This window comes from Rhinatrema bivittatum, chromosome 14, assembly GCF_901001135.1.
Source record: "Rhinatrema bivittatum chromosome 14, aRhiBiv1.1, whole genome shotgun sequence".
NCBI lineage: Eukaryota > Metazoa > Chordata > Amphibia > Gymnophiona > Rhinatrematidae > Rhinatrema > Rhinatrema bivittatum.
Window position 1 is genome coordinate 21,838,967 of NC_042628.1, and position 19,964 is coordinate 21,858,930.

A 19,964-nucleotide genomic window follows, 5' to 3' on the forward strand; every position below is an offset into this window, starting at 1 on the left:
TGAACACATTAAACAGCCCTGGTAAGAAAGCCGATCCAACTAGCCTTTGCAACAGCAAGCTTCCTCCAGCATCCACCGAAAAAGCTGGCCTGGTCAGGAAGGAGAACCACTTCAAAACACAATCAACAATATCTTCCTCTCTACATCCGTCCAGCAATGACCCATGATCTACTAACACTGCTAGATCACCATTCCTCTATTCATCATTCACTGCAGCCATGACAGCTTCCGTGCTGTGCTCAGCTCGAGAGCCTACCTGGCGGACATCTAATTTTGACGAACCCTTTTGTCAGCAGTAAGCTGACAAATCTCACCTTTACCCATAAAAGGAACATTTAGAATGGGGTGTTAACTAGAACAAGGAGAGGGATCCAAACCCTTCTTTTTTCTTCAGAATAAGACTTACCGCAGAATGCTTTAAAGACAGAAATAACGTTTCATCCTGGAAGGAAACATTCACCGTCTTCACCAGCCACTCAAGAATAACATCTAGAAAAGCCTTCACCAATTTAGAAGAACATGAATCCAAAGAGGACTGAGTAGCCCAATTATCTATATCTATCTATATAAAAAGATTTGTGTCAATCGGTCACATTTGTATCTGTCTGGGCCACTAGGTGGTGCTCAGAACAGTAAAAGGTTTATCTTGCAGAGACAATATGCTCTGTCTGAAAAGCCCTATCACACACATACACATAGGCAAGCGCACACAGGCACCCGCACAGACGTGCACAAACACACAGGCACATGCCTCCCCCCCCCCCCCACACAGAGGCTGTTATTTACCACACCTGAGCAATGGGTACTGTTCGCTAATATGTGTTGTCTGGAAAGCCCTCTCTCATACACATGGATAGGGACACATAAGCACACACAGGCTCACCCTAACACATATACACACAAATAGGTGCATACACACACACGGGCTATTATAGACCTTGAACAATGCTGGGCAATTTTCACTTTTATATATATATATATATAATTTCTGCTCAACTATTCTGTCTGTTTTCTTTTAATCTGTTTTGTAGTTGTCGGGTTAACATCACACTGTCTACCATGAGAGTTCACAGCGGTGAAAACCTGTCTGCTGCACTGTGTGTTAACTGCATTGGATAAGTGAACGTTTATTTCCAGGCAAATCATCTCTCGGTGCGGAGGGCCATGTTCATGAGGGGGGTTGACTTACAACTGGAAGGAGCTTCCTGAAATCTGTCAGTCAAACTGCTGCTTTCTTAAATCATTCGTCTGAAAGATGATGATGTAAAACAGCTGCACAAGACAAGCAACTCAGAACCATGGGCAACATCACAAAGTATTTGTGAGGTTCCCAGCATCCGCTAAAATACAGTCTGACAATTGACCCCAGGGAGTCATTACCTGGGCAAAGGAAATAAATCAGTCTGTCTACAACGCGTCCAACGAGACTACAAATATGCAAAGGCAGCAGCCCATAAAAACACTGAAATGAATATGCATCGAAGACGAGCACGGGTGCCACCACAAGCACAGGCGCTGCTGTACTTTAACAGCGCGACACGGCCATGGGGTGGGGGGAGGGGAAGCCAGCGAGATGCCGAGGCAGCAGAGGCCTGGGCACATCCAGCCCTCCAGAGCCATCTTCAGTTCTGACGGCTCAGAGGTAAAGCGGGGGGGGTGGAGAAAGGGCTGAAAGCGCCAAGCTACCATTTCCTTGTCCGGCAGCGCCTTTTGAATTTCATGCAGGTGCAGACCTCCTTGCATTCACCCTTCTCAGGTCGCCTTTCTGCCTGACGGCCTCTCTTAACAATGGGCACCCAGACCGAGGCGGTGACCAGAAACATCAGTCCCTATGGAAACAAATAGGGGACCAAGGACCTGGGGAGCACCTGCACGGTTCATGAAGGACGCATAGAATGGGTTCACCCTCAGGAACCAGGTGACCCCTACCCATGTAGACCGACCCAGGCAGACTCAGCTACAACAGAAGACAAAATTTTTTTTTTTTTTTTTTTAATTAAACAACTTTATAAAACTTCCTCAGCAGGCTGGGACACAGAGCTACCAAAAGAATAGGCTGCCTAATAGCTTACCTGAGCCTGCAGCCACCTGAGTGGCCTTGTGAAGGGGGATGGATCTGGACCACCACATTAAAAAACCCCTGGAAGTAAAGGAGCGAGCGTACATAAGAGTCACCACCACCCAAGCTCGCCCACCTCAACCAAACAGGGAATGATCCACTAGGACTCAAGACCGCCCCCCCCCCCCCCGAGGAAGAAGCCTCTGAAATCAAAAACTGTTCCCCGACTGCAGAGCTGCAGCTTCTGCACCATCTGCTGGAAACACTGAGGAACTGCAGGTGGCACGCATGGTTATGAAGTCGTGCTAGTAAAACCTTCTCTGTCGCCATCTGCTGGCAGGGATGCAAAACCCAGGAATTTGGACAGATCTGGGCACCTACACCGGGAAGGAAAGATCTTAGCTTCTAGCACTACAGCATAAAAATCTATTAAGACTAGGGCTGGTGACCACTGCCAAGCTCAAACCAATGCACCAGACACAGTTCCAGTACTGAAAACAGACAAGTTACAAGGACTTCAGTTGGGAAAAAAAAACAACAGACAGGCTATGTATTAAAAGGAAGCGATTACAATTAAGCAGTGTGGTATTCGTCGTATACAAATATTCCTTTAAGCAGACAGTTTTGGAGTTAAACCCTACATACATTATTTTGCACCAAGCCCAACCAATACAATGCATCCAATATCAGAAACAAAAAAGTTGACATACAAACAAAATGCATGTTTACAGGAGAGGGCTCAGCTATGTAGACAGCTGTCCCGCCCTGCATGGAGCATTTGACACTGCGCAATCAGAGCAGGACACGGTTTATGCCGACAGGGGCACTTTCGTTTTCTTTTGCTTCAGTTTTGGCGTCTTGGGAGCCCTTCTGGCCGATTTGGCGATCGGCTTGCGCTGGGCAGCTCCTGCCCCCTTTGCTGTTGGAGTTTCTAAAGTCCGTTTCGGGCTGCTCACCGCAGGCGAAGGCTGCGGGGGCTTCGGGATCCTAACTTTTCTCTGTTTGCTTGGCGTCCGATGCTCCGCCGCCACCTCCTCCTCCTCCCCGATTCTGCGCTTGCATTTTGGGGTCTCCTGGCCCAAAGACGCCTTCTTGTTACCAAGAGGAGACTTAACGTTTGGTTTTGCTTCAGCTTCTTTCTGGGGGATTCGACTCAAACCCGTGGTTTTCTGTAGTTTTGGGGGGGGGGGGGGGGGGAGTGGAGGAAGAAGAGAGAGAAGGAAGCAGAAGGATGCGGGTCAATCTGTAACCAAAGGAAAGTATCTCAGCTGCACTTCAGGGAGCGAGGCAGAAAGCAGCACTGCCTGGACCGCATCCATCACCTCCCTTTCAGCATAATGCGTTTTTTCTTTCTTTTGTGCTAAGAAAGATTTCTTGCACTGAGAACCTATCACACTGCTTTCTCATCCTTCTCTATGAAAACAGAAATAACATCTCAGGGATGCCTGCTACTGAACACTCATGATCCCGAATGAGGAACTACAGAAACATTGAAGGGTTACAGAATAGCCTCTGTCCTCATATAGGATATCCTTTCAGTTTTAGTCTGTCTCCACCTGCTGGAAAGGAGGCTCAACCCACAGTCTGGACTGATCCGGGTACGTACAGGGAACATCCCTTTTAAACAGCCTCTGACGGGCCTCAGCCTGAAGATATTGTTTTAAACAGCAGTTGAAATGATGCATTAATCTTTTAGTTCAGATGCTTAAGCCTGGATAACAGAGAACCCAGCACATTGTAAGTCATGAAACTCTCCAGCTCTCAAAGGGGGTAGAAATTGGCTTATCACAGCCACAGATTTTTGCAAACATTGCACCCTCGGAACTGGTTTTCTCAACCCAGCCGTGGGACACAATCAGGCTGGTGCTCAGAAAATCCATAATGAATATGCATGAGATAGATTTGCACACACTACAGCTCCGGTGTATGCAAATCTCGTTTGTGCATATTCTTTGTGGTTGTCCTGAACACCAGACTGGCTTCCAGGGCTGCTTTAGAAAAGCTCAACCCCGAGAACAGCTGCACTTTCAGGAGCTTACTGAAATAATGTGTCCTCCGTGGGCATCTGGGAGTAGAAGTGCTCACGTGGATAGCACTGCTGGGATGTGATGTGATCAAGTTTCTGCAGGGAGACTGAGCCAGGCATGGTTTTCGTGCACTTTCATCCTCCCAATGCATCATGGTATTTGTAGTCCTGCCACCTTCAGTAGCAAACCAGCCCCATGATGCCCAGAAAGGGAGAAGGGTGTGGAGAGGATAAAGTCTGTGCCAGCCTCAAGTCTCTCGCTAAAAACTGATTTCTATCCCACCCTGAAACTGTACTCTGTACTGCAGCATTCACAAGGGCCAAAAACTTCTCTCCTGTCTCTCAGATATATCTCCGCTCTCTTTGATGGCTCCCGGGTAAGGCACTTATTTCTCTTGAAGACAAAAGATATCCAGAGACATCAAACCCTTGACGTTTGAGATCACACCACAAAATTACCTCCGAGTTTTCCTCCTGTATGGGAACAAGCTGGGGCATATCTTCGTCTTCCTCAGCACGCACAATCTCTCGGGCACTTCCTTTCTTCTTCTTTCCACGCTCAGCAGGTACCGAAGTACTATTTATGTCAGCTGTGGCCTTGGTGGTGGTTTCTGGTGCAACTGATTTCCTTTTACTTTTTTTTCCCTGTGGTTTCTTACAAGTGAAATAAAAAAAAAAACATTACTGAATTTGCAACACAACTGGGCTACTTCAGTGGCTTTTTTTTTTTTTATCATTGAAAACTACCTCTGCACCTTCAGCTGGGAAGAACAAGGATTGGTGATGTCTCAACTCATTTTAACGAAAGCATCAATAGCTCTAGCACCTGATCTGTCAGCAAGACTCTGAGGTGGCAGGACGCACGTTCCTAAGTGTCAGCTGGATGGTCCGCACAAACATCCTAATTTCAGAAACTCCATAGAGGGGGGCTGGGGTGGGGGAGGGATGGAATTTCGAAGTTCAACCCGGACCGCTGGCCATTCAGTGGCCACGTTCCACAGGCACTGACAAAAGCCCTGCCCACAGAATATGGACAAGACTGGATCACCAATTTTTTTTTTTAAGCTCGTTTTTCATCTATCCTCTTTCTAAGCTTAAATCGACCATCTTTAGTAAATCTTGTTCTATATGGTCAGGGTATAGAAGAAAAAAACCAAGTCTGACGGTCATAAGCGTAAACACCTCCTTGCCTCCCCCACCAAGTTGTTTGTCCGAGTTTGGGAGACTTACGAACGTGTTAAAATTCCTTTTACTGCAAGCAGCCAATGTACAACATGCTAAAGGGTCACACAAGACAAGCGCATCATGACTAGAAGGTGAGTCATCTGGTACCGTGCACATCTACAAGATTTTCAATTCCATTCCTTAAAAGGCCACAAACACAGGTGTACTTTTCAGAGAAAACAAAATAGGAAAACCAACCTGGATCTTGGATCAAATGGGTGCAAAGATCTGATGAGTATTTATCATTGGCATCCCGAAATTTTCACTAGGTACATTTGAGTATTCTCTAGTTCACAGAAAGGTCTACAATTTAACTACAGAAGCTTCTTTACATGTGGTTCCCAACCCTAATCTCAGGTATAGCCTAAACTGGTCACTTTCAGGACATTCGCACCAATCGTGCCCGGGATACACATGCGTGTGTATTTCTTGTGGATTCAGTGAACATCAGACGGGCCGAGGTTACCCGAGGTCAGATTCTGGAGCCTCTGGTCCACACACACAGGGGTTACCATACCACCTCGCGGAAGTCTGCCACAGAGGGCTAGGGGGAAGGAGAGAAGAGCTCTTACTTGCTTTTGCTTCTTCTGGGCCTCTGCTTGCTTGTTGAGCTCACCCAGGTCACAGATGTACGAGGTGAAGATGGGAAGCGAGACAGAGGTCTGCGTTTTGAGATGGAGAACCTTAACATTCTTCCACTTCTGTAACCAGAAAATCCAGGCATTAAAAAAAAAAAAAAAAAAAAAAAAGGAAGAGGGACGAACAGACATATCCCCCCCGTCCATGGCGCCCTGCACTTCCTCCCCCCCCCCGTGTACCTTTGGCAGCTTCTCTGCTATCACCTTGACAGCAAAGTTGAGGTTCTCCACCAGATCTTTTACCTGCATTCCAGTGTGACCGACACGTGCCGTGCTGAAACAAGAACACATCAGGCAGGTTCTTACATGTGCTGGGCAACCAAAAAAAAAAAAAAGAGAGACCAGAAACTTTTAAACACAAGCTTCAGCAGTCAGAACCGCCACGTTTTGGCTTGAAGTCCCAACTCGCAGTGGGTTTCTGGGAGGTGATGTAAACATGAAAGACACTTCATCACAAAAAGCCATTTTCCCCCAGGATGTTTAAAATAAACTTGGCTAAGACTCCCTGGAAGTGTGGCAGAAGTAAAAATAAGGCTCAAGCAAATAGGAAAATGGGTACATATCTGCTAATTTTCGTTCCTGGAATACCACGGATCAGTCCAGACTCCTGAGTTTTGCCTCCCCTCCAGCAGATGGAGACAGAGAAAGTTTTGCATACACAGTCTCTTAAACCGGTGTGCCACCCACAGTCCGTCAGTATTACTCGGTACTCAAGCATAAATATTATAACCAAACTTAACAAATTTCCCCAGAACAAGCAGAGGAAAGAGGAAAATCCTAAATGGGAATCATAACCAAAACTGTATCTGAGAAACACCAATGACAAACCTGTGCCATTCTTCAGAACCAATATTAAACGACTTTTCTCCACCACTGAACTGATCTGTGGTACTACAGGAATGAAAATTAGCAGGTAAGAACCAATTTTCCTTTCCCTGTATGTACCCAGATCAGTCCAGACTCCCGGGGTTTACCCAAGCTTCCCTAACCGGGGCAGGACCGCGAGAGTCCCGCTCGAAGTACACTTTCACCAAAACTGCCGACATCTGAGGCCTGGACATCCAAATTGGTAATGTCTGGCAAAGGTATGCAAAGACTTCCAAATAGCCGCCCAGCAAATTTCCTGTGGCGACACGAGCTGACATTCTGCCCAGGAGGCCACCTGAGACCATGCTGTCCAGAATGTCTGTCTTGGTATGGGAGAGCAGAAGCAGCAAAAAAAAAAAACAAAAAAAAAAAACCCAAACACAAAAGGCAACTTCTTAACCTAATGCAGAAATCACAAAGCCGTGAAGTGATGCACTCGATGCAGTATGAATTCCACACCCAGAGCAGCCTTTTGACTGGTGCAGCTCCGGATACTTACTAGCAGCAGCCCCGGCTGGTAACCGAAAGAGTTGTTCCCTGGATAAACTTGTTTAGTTGTGCAGCCAGATTCTTTGCTTTCAGGTTCACAGACAGAGGCGCCCTAAACCAGAAACAGATCAAGATAAAAATCAAAAAAGTCAGGAACTCGGCCTGCCTGCACGCACAGCGGCTAACTGACCTCGCCAAGCTCTTCCTCGCTCATAGCCATCCACAGGCTCACGTGATCCGTAGTGCAAACATTTCTGCTAAACTTACCTGCAGGCTGAAGTCATGCCAGCCCCTGTGTATCTTCTCTCTATCTCTGCGTCTGGTGCTCCATTCACCAGCGGTAACGGCTTCTTTTTACCCAACCATTAAGCAAAACCTTATTACCCAACAGGACAATTAATACTAAACGACGTCAAAATATGACCAAATAAGTTTTTGGACACAAAAAATGATGATGGTTGGAACTGCAATACGGTTAAACTAAGAAAAAGTACCGATCCACGGATATGAACAGAGTCGAGAAGGATTCCCTCTCCCCCACTACACTTCAGAAACGGCAACAGAGAGAAAAAAAAAGTTTTTAATCCATTTCCACTGACTTATTACACAGCAACAGCACTCATAAGGCGGACGAACTTCAGACTTTTAATCTCCTTTCAGCCCACTACATAACTAGCCTCCGACTACAGACCTCCATCACCCACGACTGGATACTGCACCAGGCTGTCAGGGAACGCCAAGTCGCTCACCTTTTAGCTTTGTAGAAATGCTTGCCAATGTGGGAAGGTAACAGCCTCCTAATTCTATCATCAGCCAGGAAAAGGTCATAGTTGCTCAGCAAACGACGCTTGGCTTCATATGGCTTGTACTCCCTTTTTAAAGTTTTGTAAGGAATGACCTGGAAAAGAAAAAAAAAAAAAAGTGTGACATGCAAATCAGAATTGGCAGTGGCTTTACCATGCACCACTGCTTCGCTCCCTCTTGTAAGAACATAAGAAATTGCCATGCTGGGTCAGACCAAGGGTCCATCAAGCCCAGCATCCTGTTTCCAACAGAGGCCAAAACCAGGCCACAAGAACCTGGCAAGTACCCAAACACTAAGAAGATCCCATGCTACTGATGCAATTAATAGCAGTGGCTGTTCCCTAAGTCAACTTGATTAATAGCAGTTAATGGACTTCTCCTCCAAGAACTTATCCAAACCTTTTTTGAACCCAGCTACACTAACTGCACTAACCACATCCTCTGGCAACAAATTCCAGAGCCTTATTGTGCGTTGTACTCTCTATACTGCACCCAGACAACTTACGTTCAAGATTCTAGAACTCCCCTTTAGATTGCATCACCAACCATTTGCACTGCTCGTGGCTTAGCAGCCGACATTTAACAAAGGATATTTCAGCCACTGTTTTCAAACTCGCACAAGAAATTTGAATGGGCAAAACCATCTTGGTATCCTTTTTACATTGTTTGCGTTTCATGCATGATAGACGATGGCAGATGAGGACCAAATGCCCCAGCCAGTCTGCCTAGTTGTCTTTATGCAGTTCTCCTACCATTTTGGATAGATAAATCCCAAACACTCCATGAAGTTAGCATGGGGCACATTTAAAACTAATCGGAGAAAGTTCTTTTTTACTCAACGCACAATTAAACTCTGGAATTTGTTGCCAGAGAATGTGGTTCGTGCAGTTAGTATAGCTGTGTTTAAAAAAGGATTGGATAAGTTCTTGGAGGAGAAGTCCATTACCTGCTATTAAGTTCACTTAGAGAATAGCCACTGCCATTAGCAATGGTTACATGGAATAGACTTAGTTTTTGGGTACTTGCCAGGTTCTTATGGCCTGGATTGGCCACTGTTGGAAACAGGATGCTGGGCTTGATGGACCCTTGGTCTGACCCAGTATGGCATTTTCTTCTTCTAAACGTCATCTTCCCTTGTCCCATGTATTTTACCCGATTGCTCAATTCTGTTCCTACCACCGCTCTTTATATCCATGCAAGCTTATTTAAACTCTGTTACAGTGCTGGTCCCCATCACCCTCTCATGTCCTCTGACATTAGCATGTAACAGGTGAAGATGAAAGACAGACCCAGCTGCCTAGTGATCCCTGCCAGACGGAAGGATATCCCCCATCTGTCTGCCATAGAAACTCGAGCGTCTGCAGAAGTTTGCTCCTTATCTAAGTCAGGTTTCTTGTCTATTTCTTTGGGTCTTGCGAGATCCCCCCCGCCCTCCCAGTACCTGAGTGACATTTTTGATGCCATGTTTGCTGAGAAGCGCCTTGTAGAATCTCTCTGTTTGTTCTGGAGTCATGTTGGGCTCATCCTTAGTGAAGATACAGACCTCAGATGTCTCTGGGCGGATACCATGAGGCAGGAAGCTTTATAAAAAGAATTTTAAAAATTTTAAAAAAAGCAGCTAGGACCCAGAAAAAGTATTCTTTATTTTACCCTAGACCAGAAACATTGGACAGCTCAAGGAAGTTTTGTACCAGTCTTAGTCACAAGTCTCACCTGTTAACTCCACCACAACAAACCCGTCAGCTGGACCATTATTCAGAGTACAAAATGCACTATAGCATTTAATTAGACCTTGGCAATTGGTACATGGTATTTAGTTGCCAATCACCTTATGCTCCTACCAAAGAGCCCTTTCATGGGATGGACATAGACAGCTTGTGGCAGTTCTTATTCCTTTTCACTAATGAGGGAATCTTTTTTTCTCTTTGGAACTGAACCACTGTTTTATGTAGGAGATTGACTGAGAGACCAACTGACCCATCTGCTTAGTGATCCCTGTCAGACTAAAGGATATATCCCAGCTGTCTAACATGAGATTGACTTTCAGGTTCTTATTTCTTTGTTTTGCGCTTTTTAATATTTTTACTATTGTAATTAACTTTTAACTTATTTTATATACCGTCGTTCCAAAAGAAGATCACAACAGTTTACAGTAATAGCATTCATGGTCCACAATCATATACTGTGTGTCCACATTCATCTTCTAATTCAACACCACAGCAAGTACATATTCTAGTTCATAGTTATTATACACATTCTAGATCATCAAAGCAGCTACTCTATAGTTTAGTTCATATTGATACTTTTTCTAGGTCAACACAACAGTAAATACAAATTCTAATTCTACTAGCAATACCCTTTATATCATTCATTATATATCACTTGCTTGACTAGCATTCTCTCTGATACTGTCACTGCAATCAGCATATTGGCATTTTACGTTAAATTGTATGCCCTTCTGAAGAGCCATGTTTTCAGTTCTTGCCCGAAACTCTCTCTTTCTGTTATCTGCCGTAGTGGCTAGGGAGTGAGTTCCACAGCTTGGAGTCTGTTATTGAAAACACTCGGTCTCTTATTTGTGTTAGGTGTGTGTTCCAAGTGGAGGGTACCATTAGAAGTCCTTTGTTTTGTAATCTTAGGTCTCTCTTTGGTGTGTAGGGATCAATATTGTTGATGATATTGAACATTAGGGATAACACTTTATAATGAATTCTGAATTGTATGGGACATCAGTGCAGGGCAATCAGTGAGGGAGTGATGTGTTTGAATTTCCTCCTCCCCAGTAAGAGAGTCTTGCAGATGCATTTTGAAGTAACTGTAGTGGTTTTATTACACTTGAGGGGAGGCCTAGTAACAGTGAGTTGCAGTAGTCTAGGTTTGAAAATATAAGTGTTTGTAAGACAGTGCGAAAGTCGTGTATTGTTAATAGAGGTTTTAGTCGATGTAATATTCTCAACTTGGAGTATCCTGTTTAATTAATTTGCTTAAATACTTTTTCTTAGTGAAGTTCTCATCTACCTGAATTCTTAGGTTGCATACTTCATCTGATAGAGTAATATTGGTAATTCCTAGGTTTTAGGGTTCCCCACTTTGATTATCGTGTTCTCTCTCCTTAGCAAAACAATTTCCGTTTTTTTGGGGTTTAGAGTTAGTTTCAGTTGAGAAAGTTGTATTGCTTTTGTTTTCTTTTTAATTTCTCCGGTCCATATGATTTAATGTTTTTATGTAATTTTTGATTTATGTGTTAATTTGTACTCCACTATGAACTATGGAATAGGTGGAATATAAAAGTTTATAAATAAATGTGCTTAGAACTGATAGGCCACGCACGTAGACCAGATACTGAAGAAGCTGCTGCTGCTTTCCCTGTTTTATGAATGGAGCATCATCACCAGCAACAAAACAACTGGAATATCTGAAGTAGATGTGGAAGAGAGAAAAGCAAAAAAAAAAAGCTCTTTCCTTGACAGGATCACTTCTAAAGGCTCATATATAGCCTCACATTAACTAAAAGACCAATACTTACATGTTAATAACTTTATCCTGTTCTGGAATTTTCCACACAGTCACCATCAGAAAGATATTCTCATTCTCATGTAAAAGTAAGGCATCTGCGTTTGCTTTGGTTTTATAGTAGGCTAAAAGGGCTTGCACTGCCTTTTTAACCTGCAAAAGACATTTAGTTAAGCAACACTGTAAGCTAATGCTTGAAAATACCAAAATTCTCTCTTGGAAAACAGGTCTGTGACCAACAAAGCAGATTTCCTCTTTTTTTCCTGTAACAATTTCCCCTGTCTGTTAGTGTTTAGGCTTTCACCACCTACATTGGAAGCCAGTCTCTGGAAGGAATACCACAATGCTACTCAAGTATATGTTAAAATAAACATACTAAGTATACAGAACTAGCATACAATCTATTCATACAATAGTTTAGCTCATTGGCAACGAAGTTAGCAGCTCAAAATTACAAAGCAGCAGTGACAACCCTACCTCATGAAAGTCCCAGCTCACCTCGTTCCTATTTGAATGCATTCTCTACATGTCAGCAGTTTCCACGCACATTGCTGCACTTTCTACAGTTTTCCTAGCCTAGTCTAGTCTACAGTAATTAAAAACCTGTAACGGTGTTCACGTAAAACGATCAAGGTGTAAAAAATGAAAGTCTACCTTGAAAGACAAGCACAGACAGCTGGTCACATGTGACACAGGTAGCCCCACTTGAGTAACCTTTGCCATTAAATTTCCCTAACCCAGACTGATTTTATTTTAATTGTATCCAGCTACCTTGATAAGAGCACAACACCCAAACCCAATACATCACTACTAATTGGACCAGAGCTGCAAATGCCTAAGTCAATGGACGACAGAGAGAACAATTCCTCTACCTGTGCCAGATCCAGCAGCGGTTCCGCCACGTCCTGCGCCATGCTCGCCGCCACACGTGCTCCGTCGTCGTCGCCGCCGCCCACCGCGCAGGCGCGCGTCTCCTCGCCGCAGAAACTTTATTGACCGTCCGAGTGCGAGCAGGGAAACAAGGGGAGGGGGGAGAGAGAGAGACGTATCTCGCGAGAATGCAAACTTTGGCGCGTGGAACTATCGGCGGGCTGTCTCGGGAGCGAACAGCATAGAATCCTGTGCAAAGTTTAGTAATTGTAGAGCTAAATCTGGCGAGTTTTAGAACCGTGAATAAGATAGGAAGGCTACTTTAGCTAGTTTTGGACAATTTAGGTAAAAATTTAGCGCCTCTCTCACAGCTCTAAAGTTTTCCTCAGACTCCGTACTTTCTGGAAGTAGAAAAGTGCCAGAGAACGAGATCCTCAATCAAGCTCGAGGGCTGCAGGCGAATGCAAAAGCGTGGGATGGCTCCTGGCACTAATGGGACAGCAAAGTACAAGAGAGTGCGCCCTCCTTCGGCTAGGGTGGCAAGGTGGCTGGCCTTCTCGCCCAGCAGCCTTTCACGTCTCGGCACATGATCCACCACACGTAGGCTTACGAGCCATGCTGATGCCACTGCACCACACTTATGTTTTACTCATCTACTTCACTCTGACTCTAGTGACTTTCTTCAAGAAGAAGTTGACAACACAAGCTGAAAGTCACACGTTGTGGCAGAGTGTGGAATTGAATCCTCCTTCCGGCTTTAGTTAGTTTTGGCATAATATTTGTCCTCTTCATACTACCGTAGGATTAAAAAGAGATGACTGACTGGTTCTGTTTAACTTTGGTGGGGACGCCACCATGCTTTAAGCTGAGGGACACGTAAAAAGCATGGCACCTGCTGCAGACCAGAAGAAATGGATGTGGGGGGCGAGTGACCCTTCCCCCGCCCTTGGTTGATGGGGAAAGTCCTACAGAGTATGCCGAATTAAAATAATTGCACTACGAAGTCACACTCAGATCCCTATTAAAGAGATGTGAAGCAGAGTTTCAGGTTTGTGCTGCCATTGAGTCTAATTACAAATTAGACAAAATTGCAAGTCCTAAAATGCAGAACTTGAATAAAAAGAATTTAGGTTTAAATGCATCACAAGCAAAAATTGCTTAAGGAAATGGTTCTTCACCCAGTACCACAAGGAGTAGTTAAAAAGCTTGCGGATCTGGTTCGCAGCAGCGAGAAAGCTAGGAAGAATGGAAGAGTTGGCAATTTTTTTTTTTCCCAACAGCTTACTCAATCTTGGCTTTATCTTTTTCTGTGATGGGCCTGCTCTGGGCTTTGTGAACAACAGGAGAGGTCTCTCCAATTTAGCTGAAAGCGGATTATTAAGTGATAACCTCCTGCTAAGTTAAATGCAAAGGGCAAGCTATGAACTGAGCTGTACTAAACCCTAGTAATAGATAGCCTAAGCCTATCTACCAGCTAGTAGGGGAGGTTTGGGGTAAGAGTAATGGAGTGGTCTTGGCAATATGATAGCAGTCGCTGATCAGAAACCAGCAGTTGGTGCCCCAGGGAGGGAGAGAGCCAGCAGTACAGCTGAGAGGAGGTGGAACTTTGGACCCCCAGGGGTTTGGGCTCTAGAGCAGAGCAGATATGGAGAAGAGATGACAGTAGCAGTCTACATAAAACAGATCCCCTTCTTATTTACTAGCAGTAGCTATTGGCTCTGTTGCATTCCTAAACCTAGGTAAGACTTAAGGAATAGTGGTAAGAGAAAAAGGGGGAAGGTAACAGTAAGGGACCAAAAGGGAAGGTTGGAGGGTTTTTTTCCCCCCTTTATAGTGATACCTGGTGGGGAATGAAAGCTGCAAGTAGATAATATACTACCTGACAGCTTGTAGAAGTAGATAGTTGTATAATCTAATAATTATGAACAGATTGTATTTATAAAATGTATATTCCACAGTCACAATAAGTGGTTTACAAATCCACATTCATAATAAAACCAAGCTTATAAACGTCTGCCACCAGCCCTCTTCCAGTCCTATTAACAACCCAGCCCCATCCTACAGCTTCCCACTTTCATTCCTAATAACTGACCACCACGGTTTTTTGGTAGTTGCTATCACATACACCCTTCCCTAAATATCCTTAAAAAGGAAATATATGTGCCTTAACTTCCCAACTTTCTAGTAGCTCAATTTACCCCTAACAGGAATTTGGCGTGAATTCCAAACTTGCAGCACTACAGCAGTGAATGCCTGTTTGGAACAACAGCCGTTTTTAAATCTATACAGTTGGGGGAAAACCCAAGAGAAAACCCTTGTAAATAGTGGCAGCCCTGTTTACAGGCCCATCTGTTTTCAGGTTTTCCTGGGATGAAGCGATGGAAATCCTACACCCACTATCACTTTCTTCACCAGCTGCCAAGCATTCAAAGACTGACTGAGCTTGCCCAAGGTGGGCTTCCTGGCAGGTTAGTCCAGCTTTCAGTAACATTCCCCGCAAGGTAATCAGGCATGGAAAGCTTGTATTTTGGTTGCTTGTAGCATTGGTAAAGTTTATGCATATAATAAAATCAACCAAGAAAAGATGATACATTTGATATTTATAGAAGGAAGGTTATATTATATCAACCTGCTGGCCACACAAGGACCAAACAAAAATCAGCAGAAACCAGTAACAAATTCATCCTCAATTTTTTACAATCTGTTAAATTAGTAAAAATAAATTAGTTATCTTGCACATGCAGCAGAGACCAATGTGATCTCAAAAGCTCATATACCTCATGTCTGAATCATTTTATGTTGTCCCAAAAAAAAGGTAGTGTAGCCTTCCGTATATACTTGTGGTATGTCTCTCAGCTATAAGTCAATGGGTAATTTTGAAACCAAAATCCTCTTATACATTGACATGTATAAGTTGAGGTTTAAAATGAGTGATCTATCAGGAAGATAATTCAAGAAAAGCCATGTCCGAATTAAAGAATGTCACACTAAATTTAGGACAGGTCAGTGGCATGATCAGAGTTAACCACATAAATTAAGCAGCCAACACTGAATGTCAGAGTTAGCCGCTTAACATATGCAGATAACTCAGCTCCGTTTTAGCAGTTTGTGTGTACGTATGCACATATCACGGGGCCTTTATAGCATACGCGGAAAAACAAATCAAATGCGTGTGACAGTGAAGCTGGCTTTTTTGGGCCTATTTTCCAGCATAGATTTCTCTACATACATGAGTGTATATGGTAAATAGAAGTCATTTACAGTTATTAATACACCACATTGTAACTTAGAAAAATAAAACTGATGGTACATTTATGATTGCAATAAAACCTCTCTTTTCTTGGATAAAGAATTAAGAGAATAAATCCCACTGGTGGGGCTTTCGATATTTACAGTTTTGTTTCTTTATATGATTAGGCAGGATCTCACATCTTCCTATTCTCCCTCGTATACTAACACAACAGCCCCGTACATTGAGTTTTAGTGTTTAAATAACTTTTTAAAATACGTTTTCATTTTGAAACCTGAAAAGAACCTCTTCCCCTCAAAACGATGGAGCATACAGGAAATTACCATCAGCAAATAAGAATAGCCTATATACATTTGCTTTACTTATACAACTCAGTGCTGTATCTGGACTTTGCACTAGTAGCAAAAGGTTTCTGCCATGCATCTTGTGATGGGAAAAAAATAAACTACTCCATTCCATAGTCAGATCCAAAGTGCACTCTGCTGTACTCGCATGGAGGAAAATCAGAGTCAAGCTCAGCAGATCTAACAAAATATATTCCCTCGATGGTACATCTAAGGCTCTTCTCTATGAAATGACTAGAATCAAAATTCAAGCCAAGACCTTGACCAAGTTTGTATCATATTAATTGATAAGGAAACACAGCAGAGTGAGGACCAGAGAAAGGGCCGTTTGTTAATTTTCACAAAGACTAACAAAAGAATAATTTGACAAACATCCTGTCACCAAAGCCTCTGCAGAACCCTAGACATGTTTAAATAATCAGGATATCGTGGAAATTAACATGCTAAATTTGTTTTCCAAGTAAAATAAAAGCAATGCATAAAGGACTAACAAGTAAATGAAATTTACATACGATGCACATATAAATTTTGATGGTCAGGCTCTCTCTGTGCCTCTCCACCAATGGATACATTGGAATAATTACTGTGCTCTTTCCCAGGATCGGTACAACAGATTTAATAGCTGCAGCCAGAAAGGCCTGAAACGTAATGCAAGAAAATCTGAATCAAGCAGAAATACAAATTTTGCAGCTGTATATTAGAAAACTTGTGAACTCAACCATTAAATCAAAGCCTGTAGGCAAGCTAGTATTAAATTCAGCAAAACTATTAAATAAACTGACTACATTCCTTGGGGCCCCAATGCAATAAGGTGCACTGGTCTGTGCGCACATTTTTGTGCATAGAGCAAAATAAAAGAGTCAGAAATGACTCCTAAAACCAACAAAACCTCCAATGCCTAGTACTCACCTAAACAGCACCCAGCACTGACAAAATGGCCCTGGGAAGAGGCTGCCTTTTGTTCTCTGAAAGGAGTGTTCAGGAAAGCTGACAGACTGCAGCGTGCGACCAATCTCTGGTCACATTTTTTAACCAAGAGGGACAAATTTGATTAAATCAAATATTTCGTTTGAGAAAAGATTTAACGTAAGTTAAATCTACAGGTGGTGAATTTTCCTGAGTTAAAAAAAAAGTGTCACCGATAGACATGTTCAAGAATTACATGAAAGAGTGTCTCAAAATGCCACAAGAGATATTTCCGGTAATTACAAAAGCTTTTTTCACTTCAAGAAAAAATGGAGTACAAAGGAGATCAAGAACAATCTACTATGAATTTAACCGATTTATTGGAGTTATCTGTGCAAGATCAGATTACCACAAGAGGAACGTTGCTAATATCGTTTGCACTGGAATATGATAGAAACTTGGTATTGAGACATTTTTTCAGAAATAGATTGGTTTGTTTTCATGGCCAGCAAGTCTGGATTTACCCAGACATACGTACCACACAAGAACGTAGAAAACAATTCATCTTGATGAGAATGGAAGTTATGGAAAGAGGGGCTAGTATGACACTCAGATATCCTTGTAGATGTTTGATAAAACATACTGCCGTTTTCTACAATACTATTTTTTTACATGGATTTTCGTTTTTACTTATGCTGTTTATGCAGTCTTTCCATTTACCACAAATATTTAGCAACTGGCTAAGCAAATACATTGTAACGCACAATCCAAAACAAAACTTACGATCAAAGAACAAAGGCCTTCTAAAAATCCCTCATGCAAGAATCACGCGACTAAAATCAACAAGTGAAAGAGCCATTATCCATCGCCAGCCCAAAACTATGGAATTCACTACCAACTGGATTAAGAACACAGCCAAGCATTAAAATTTTCAAAAAAGAATTAAAAACCTGGCTATTCACAAGAGCATGCGCAGAATCACTCAAACAAACAGCACACAATACAAAAAGCGCAACACAATGCAAAAAAGGAGAAATCACCAAGTAACAACAGCGTGTAAGAAACCTTCCTGCAGAAAGTAACACGTTGAAGTATGCAAGAGTTCGGTATATGTAATAAGTTATCAAAATGAACTTTTAGATCTAAACGATGTAAATAATTTCTCCACAATTAACTCATGTCTATGTAAACCGATGAATGTAAACCGTTATGATGGCGAAACCGAACGACGGTATACAAAACACCTTAAATACTCAATTTGCATCCAATTAGTTTACTGCATCCTGCAGATTTCTACCACGCAAATAAACTAAAACCTCTGTTAACATTTATCTTCTACCGATTCTGTTCAACATCTTTGCGAGCGACCTGGTGGAAGAGATGGAAGGTAAAGTTTGTCTATTTGCGGTTGATACCAAGATCTGCAACAGAGTAAACACTCCTGAAGGAGCAGAGAGAATGAAAAGTGATTTAAGGAAATGAAGTGTGGTCAAAGATTTGGCAGCTGGGATTCAATGCCAAGAAGTGCAGTCATGCCTCTGGGGAGCAGCAATCCAAAAGAGCTTTTTGTGATGGGCGGTGAAAGACTAATGTGCACGGACTGGGAGAGGGACCTTGGTGTGGTATTGTCTGATGGTCTGAAGATGGCAAAGTAATGTGATAAGGCGATAGCTAAAGTCAGAAGAATGCTGGGCTGCATAGACAGAGGAACAACCTTGTACAGATCTTTGGTGAGGCCTCACCTGGAGTACTGTGCTCATATCTCAAAGTATAAAGACAGGATAGAAGCAATCCGAAGAGCAACCAAAATGGTGAGGGGTCAGCATGGAAGACTTATGAGGAGAGGCTGAAGGATCTGAATATGTATACTCTGGAAGAAAGGAGGTGCAGGGGAAATATCTGAAAGGTTTTAATGATACACAATCGTCAAATACTTTTCCATTAGAAAGAAATTAATAGAACTAGGGGTCATGAAATGAAACTCCAGGGAGGACAACTCAGAACCAATGTCAGGAAATATTTCTTCACAGAGAGGGTGAATGCCTGGAATGCCCTTCCAGAAGATGTGGTGAAGACGAAAATAGTCAAGGAATTCAAAGGGGCATGGGATAAACACTGTGGATCTCTAAAGGCTAAAAATAAAGAAGAGAGTGCATGAGGGTAACTTGCTGGTGTGGCAGTTGCTATCCTTAACGATTAAGCTTTGATACTGTTAATGCAACTCCATCATTGCTCTCTGCTTCAACGGCAGAGAGAAAAGAATTGGATTCAGACAGCAACCAGAAGGACACAGATTTTTACAGTTTAGGGGTAAAAGGTAAGGAAGTCATAGTGGGAGGATGAGGGAGATGGCTAACTCCCCCCAATCCCAGACTGAACCCCTGACCTCAGCACTCTCTCCCCACTTAGTGCTGACCTTAGAAATACACATTCTCTAGCTATAGAAATGCATTTACAGAATAAAAATACATTTTTTCATTTTCTATCAGTCATGGATCCCTGGATCATACATCAGAAGCAGAACTGAGCCAAAATTCTCCAACACAAATTTAAAATTTTGTCTAAATAACCAAGTAGTAAAGCACACCCCTACACTCTGTATACCTTGGCCTGTCATTAACTATATATGCCAACTTGACTACAAGAGGTAAGAAAAACTTCTAAGGGCCCTATATGCAATGAAGAAAGCTCTGCCAATTTTAGCTTCCAGCAAAACTTTTGTTTTTTACATATTTGAAAGCATTCATCAATAATTTAAAAATATGGATACAAGATCTTATTCAAATGATATTTAACACCTGAGTTTACATAAAATATATCCACAGGTGACACTTAACTGTTGGAAACAAATACAGAATAAAGAGAACATAAGGCAAAACCTGAACTGGAAATCACAACAAGGCAGACACTGTATGAAGTGCAACATGACTATAAAACAAAAAATCAAGAAATATAGATCATGAATCATAATAGC

General features: G+C 42.7%; 1 protein-coding gene across 3 annotated transcripts; it reads right to left on the reverse strand.

Moving 5' to 3' along the window:
* Nucleotides 1-1,943: 1,943 nt before the first annotated feature.
* RSL1D1 (ribosomal L1 domain containing 1) lies at nucleotides 1,944-12,644 on the reverse strand. Of its 3 annotated transcripts, none has more exons than XM_029576810.1 (9): nucleotides 12,493-12,644; nucleotides 11,634-11,773; nucleotides 9,549-9,687; nucleotides 8,053-8,201; nucleotides 7,314-7,415; nucleotides 6,128-6,221; nucleotides 5,882-6,010; nucleotides 4,545-4,739; nucleotides 1,944-3,228 (listed from the first exon to the last, which is right to left on the reverse strand). In XM_029576810.1, exons 1-9 carry the CDS (start codon nucleotides 12,532-12,534, stop codon nucleotides 2,869-2,871), a joined length of 1,350 nt encoding a protein of 449 aa, XP_029432670.1. In that variant the 5' UTR covers nucleotides 12,535-12,644; the 3' UTR covers nucleotides 1,944-2,868. The 3 variants fall into 3 exon arrangements, with proteins under 3 accessions (XP_029432670.1, XP_029432672.1, XP_029432669.1); XM_029576812.1 differs by lacking the exon at nucleotides 12,493-12,644 and adding an exon at nucleotides 12,275-12,454 and having other exon boundaries at nucleotides 6,191-6,221; XM_029576809.1 differs by lacking the exon at nucleotides 12,493-12,644 and adding an exon at nucleotides 12,275-12,447.
* Nucleotides 12,645-19,964: the final 7,320 nt, after the last annotated feature.

What these genes read in the sequence shown, in the direction of transcription:
- RSL1D1 (XM_029576809.1), bottom strand. Translation starts at nt 12,343, where the DNA reads ATGGCAAAGGTTACTCAAGTGGGGCTACCTGTGTCACATGTGACCAGC. An exon ending in CATTTCTACAAAGCTAAAAG is followed by an intron (nt 7,416 to 8,052) that starts GTGAGCGACTTG and finishes TTTCTGGTTTAG; the next exon opens with GGCGCCTCTGTCTGTGAACC. An exon ending in CCCAGAAGAAGCAAAAGCAA is followed by an intron (nt 4,740 to 5,881) that starts GTAAGAGCTCTT and finishes TTCACTTGTAAG; the next exon opens with AAACCACAGGGAAAAAAAAG.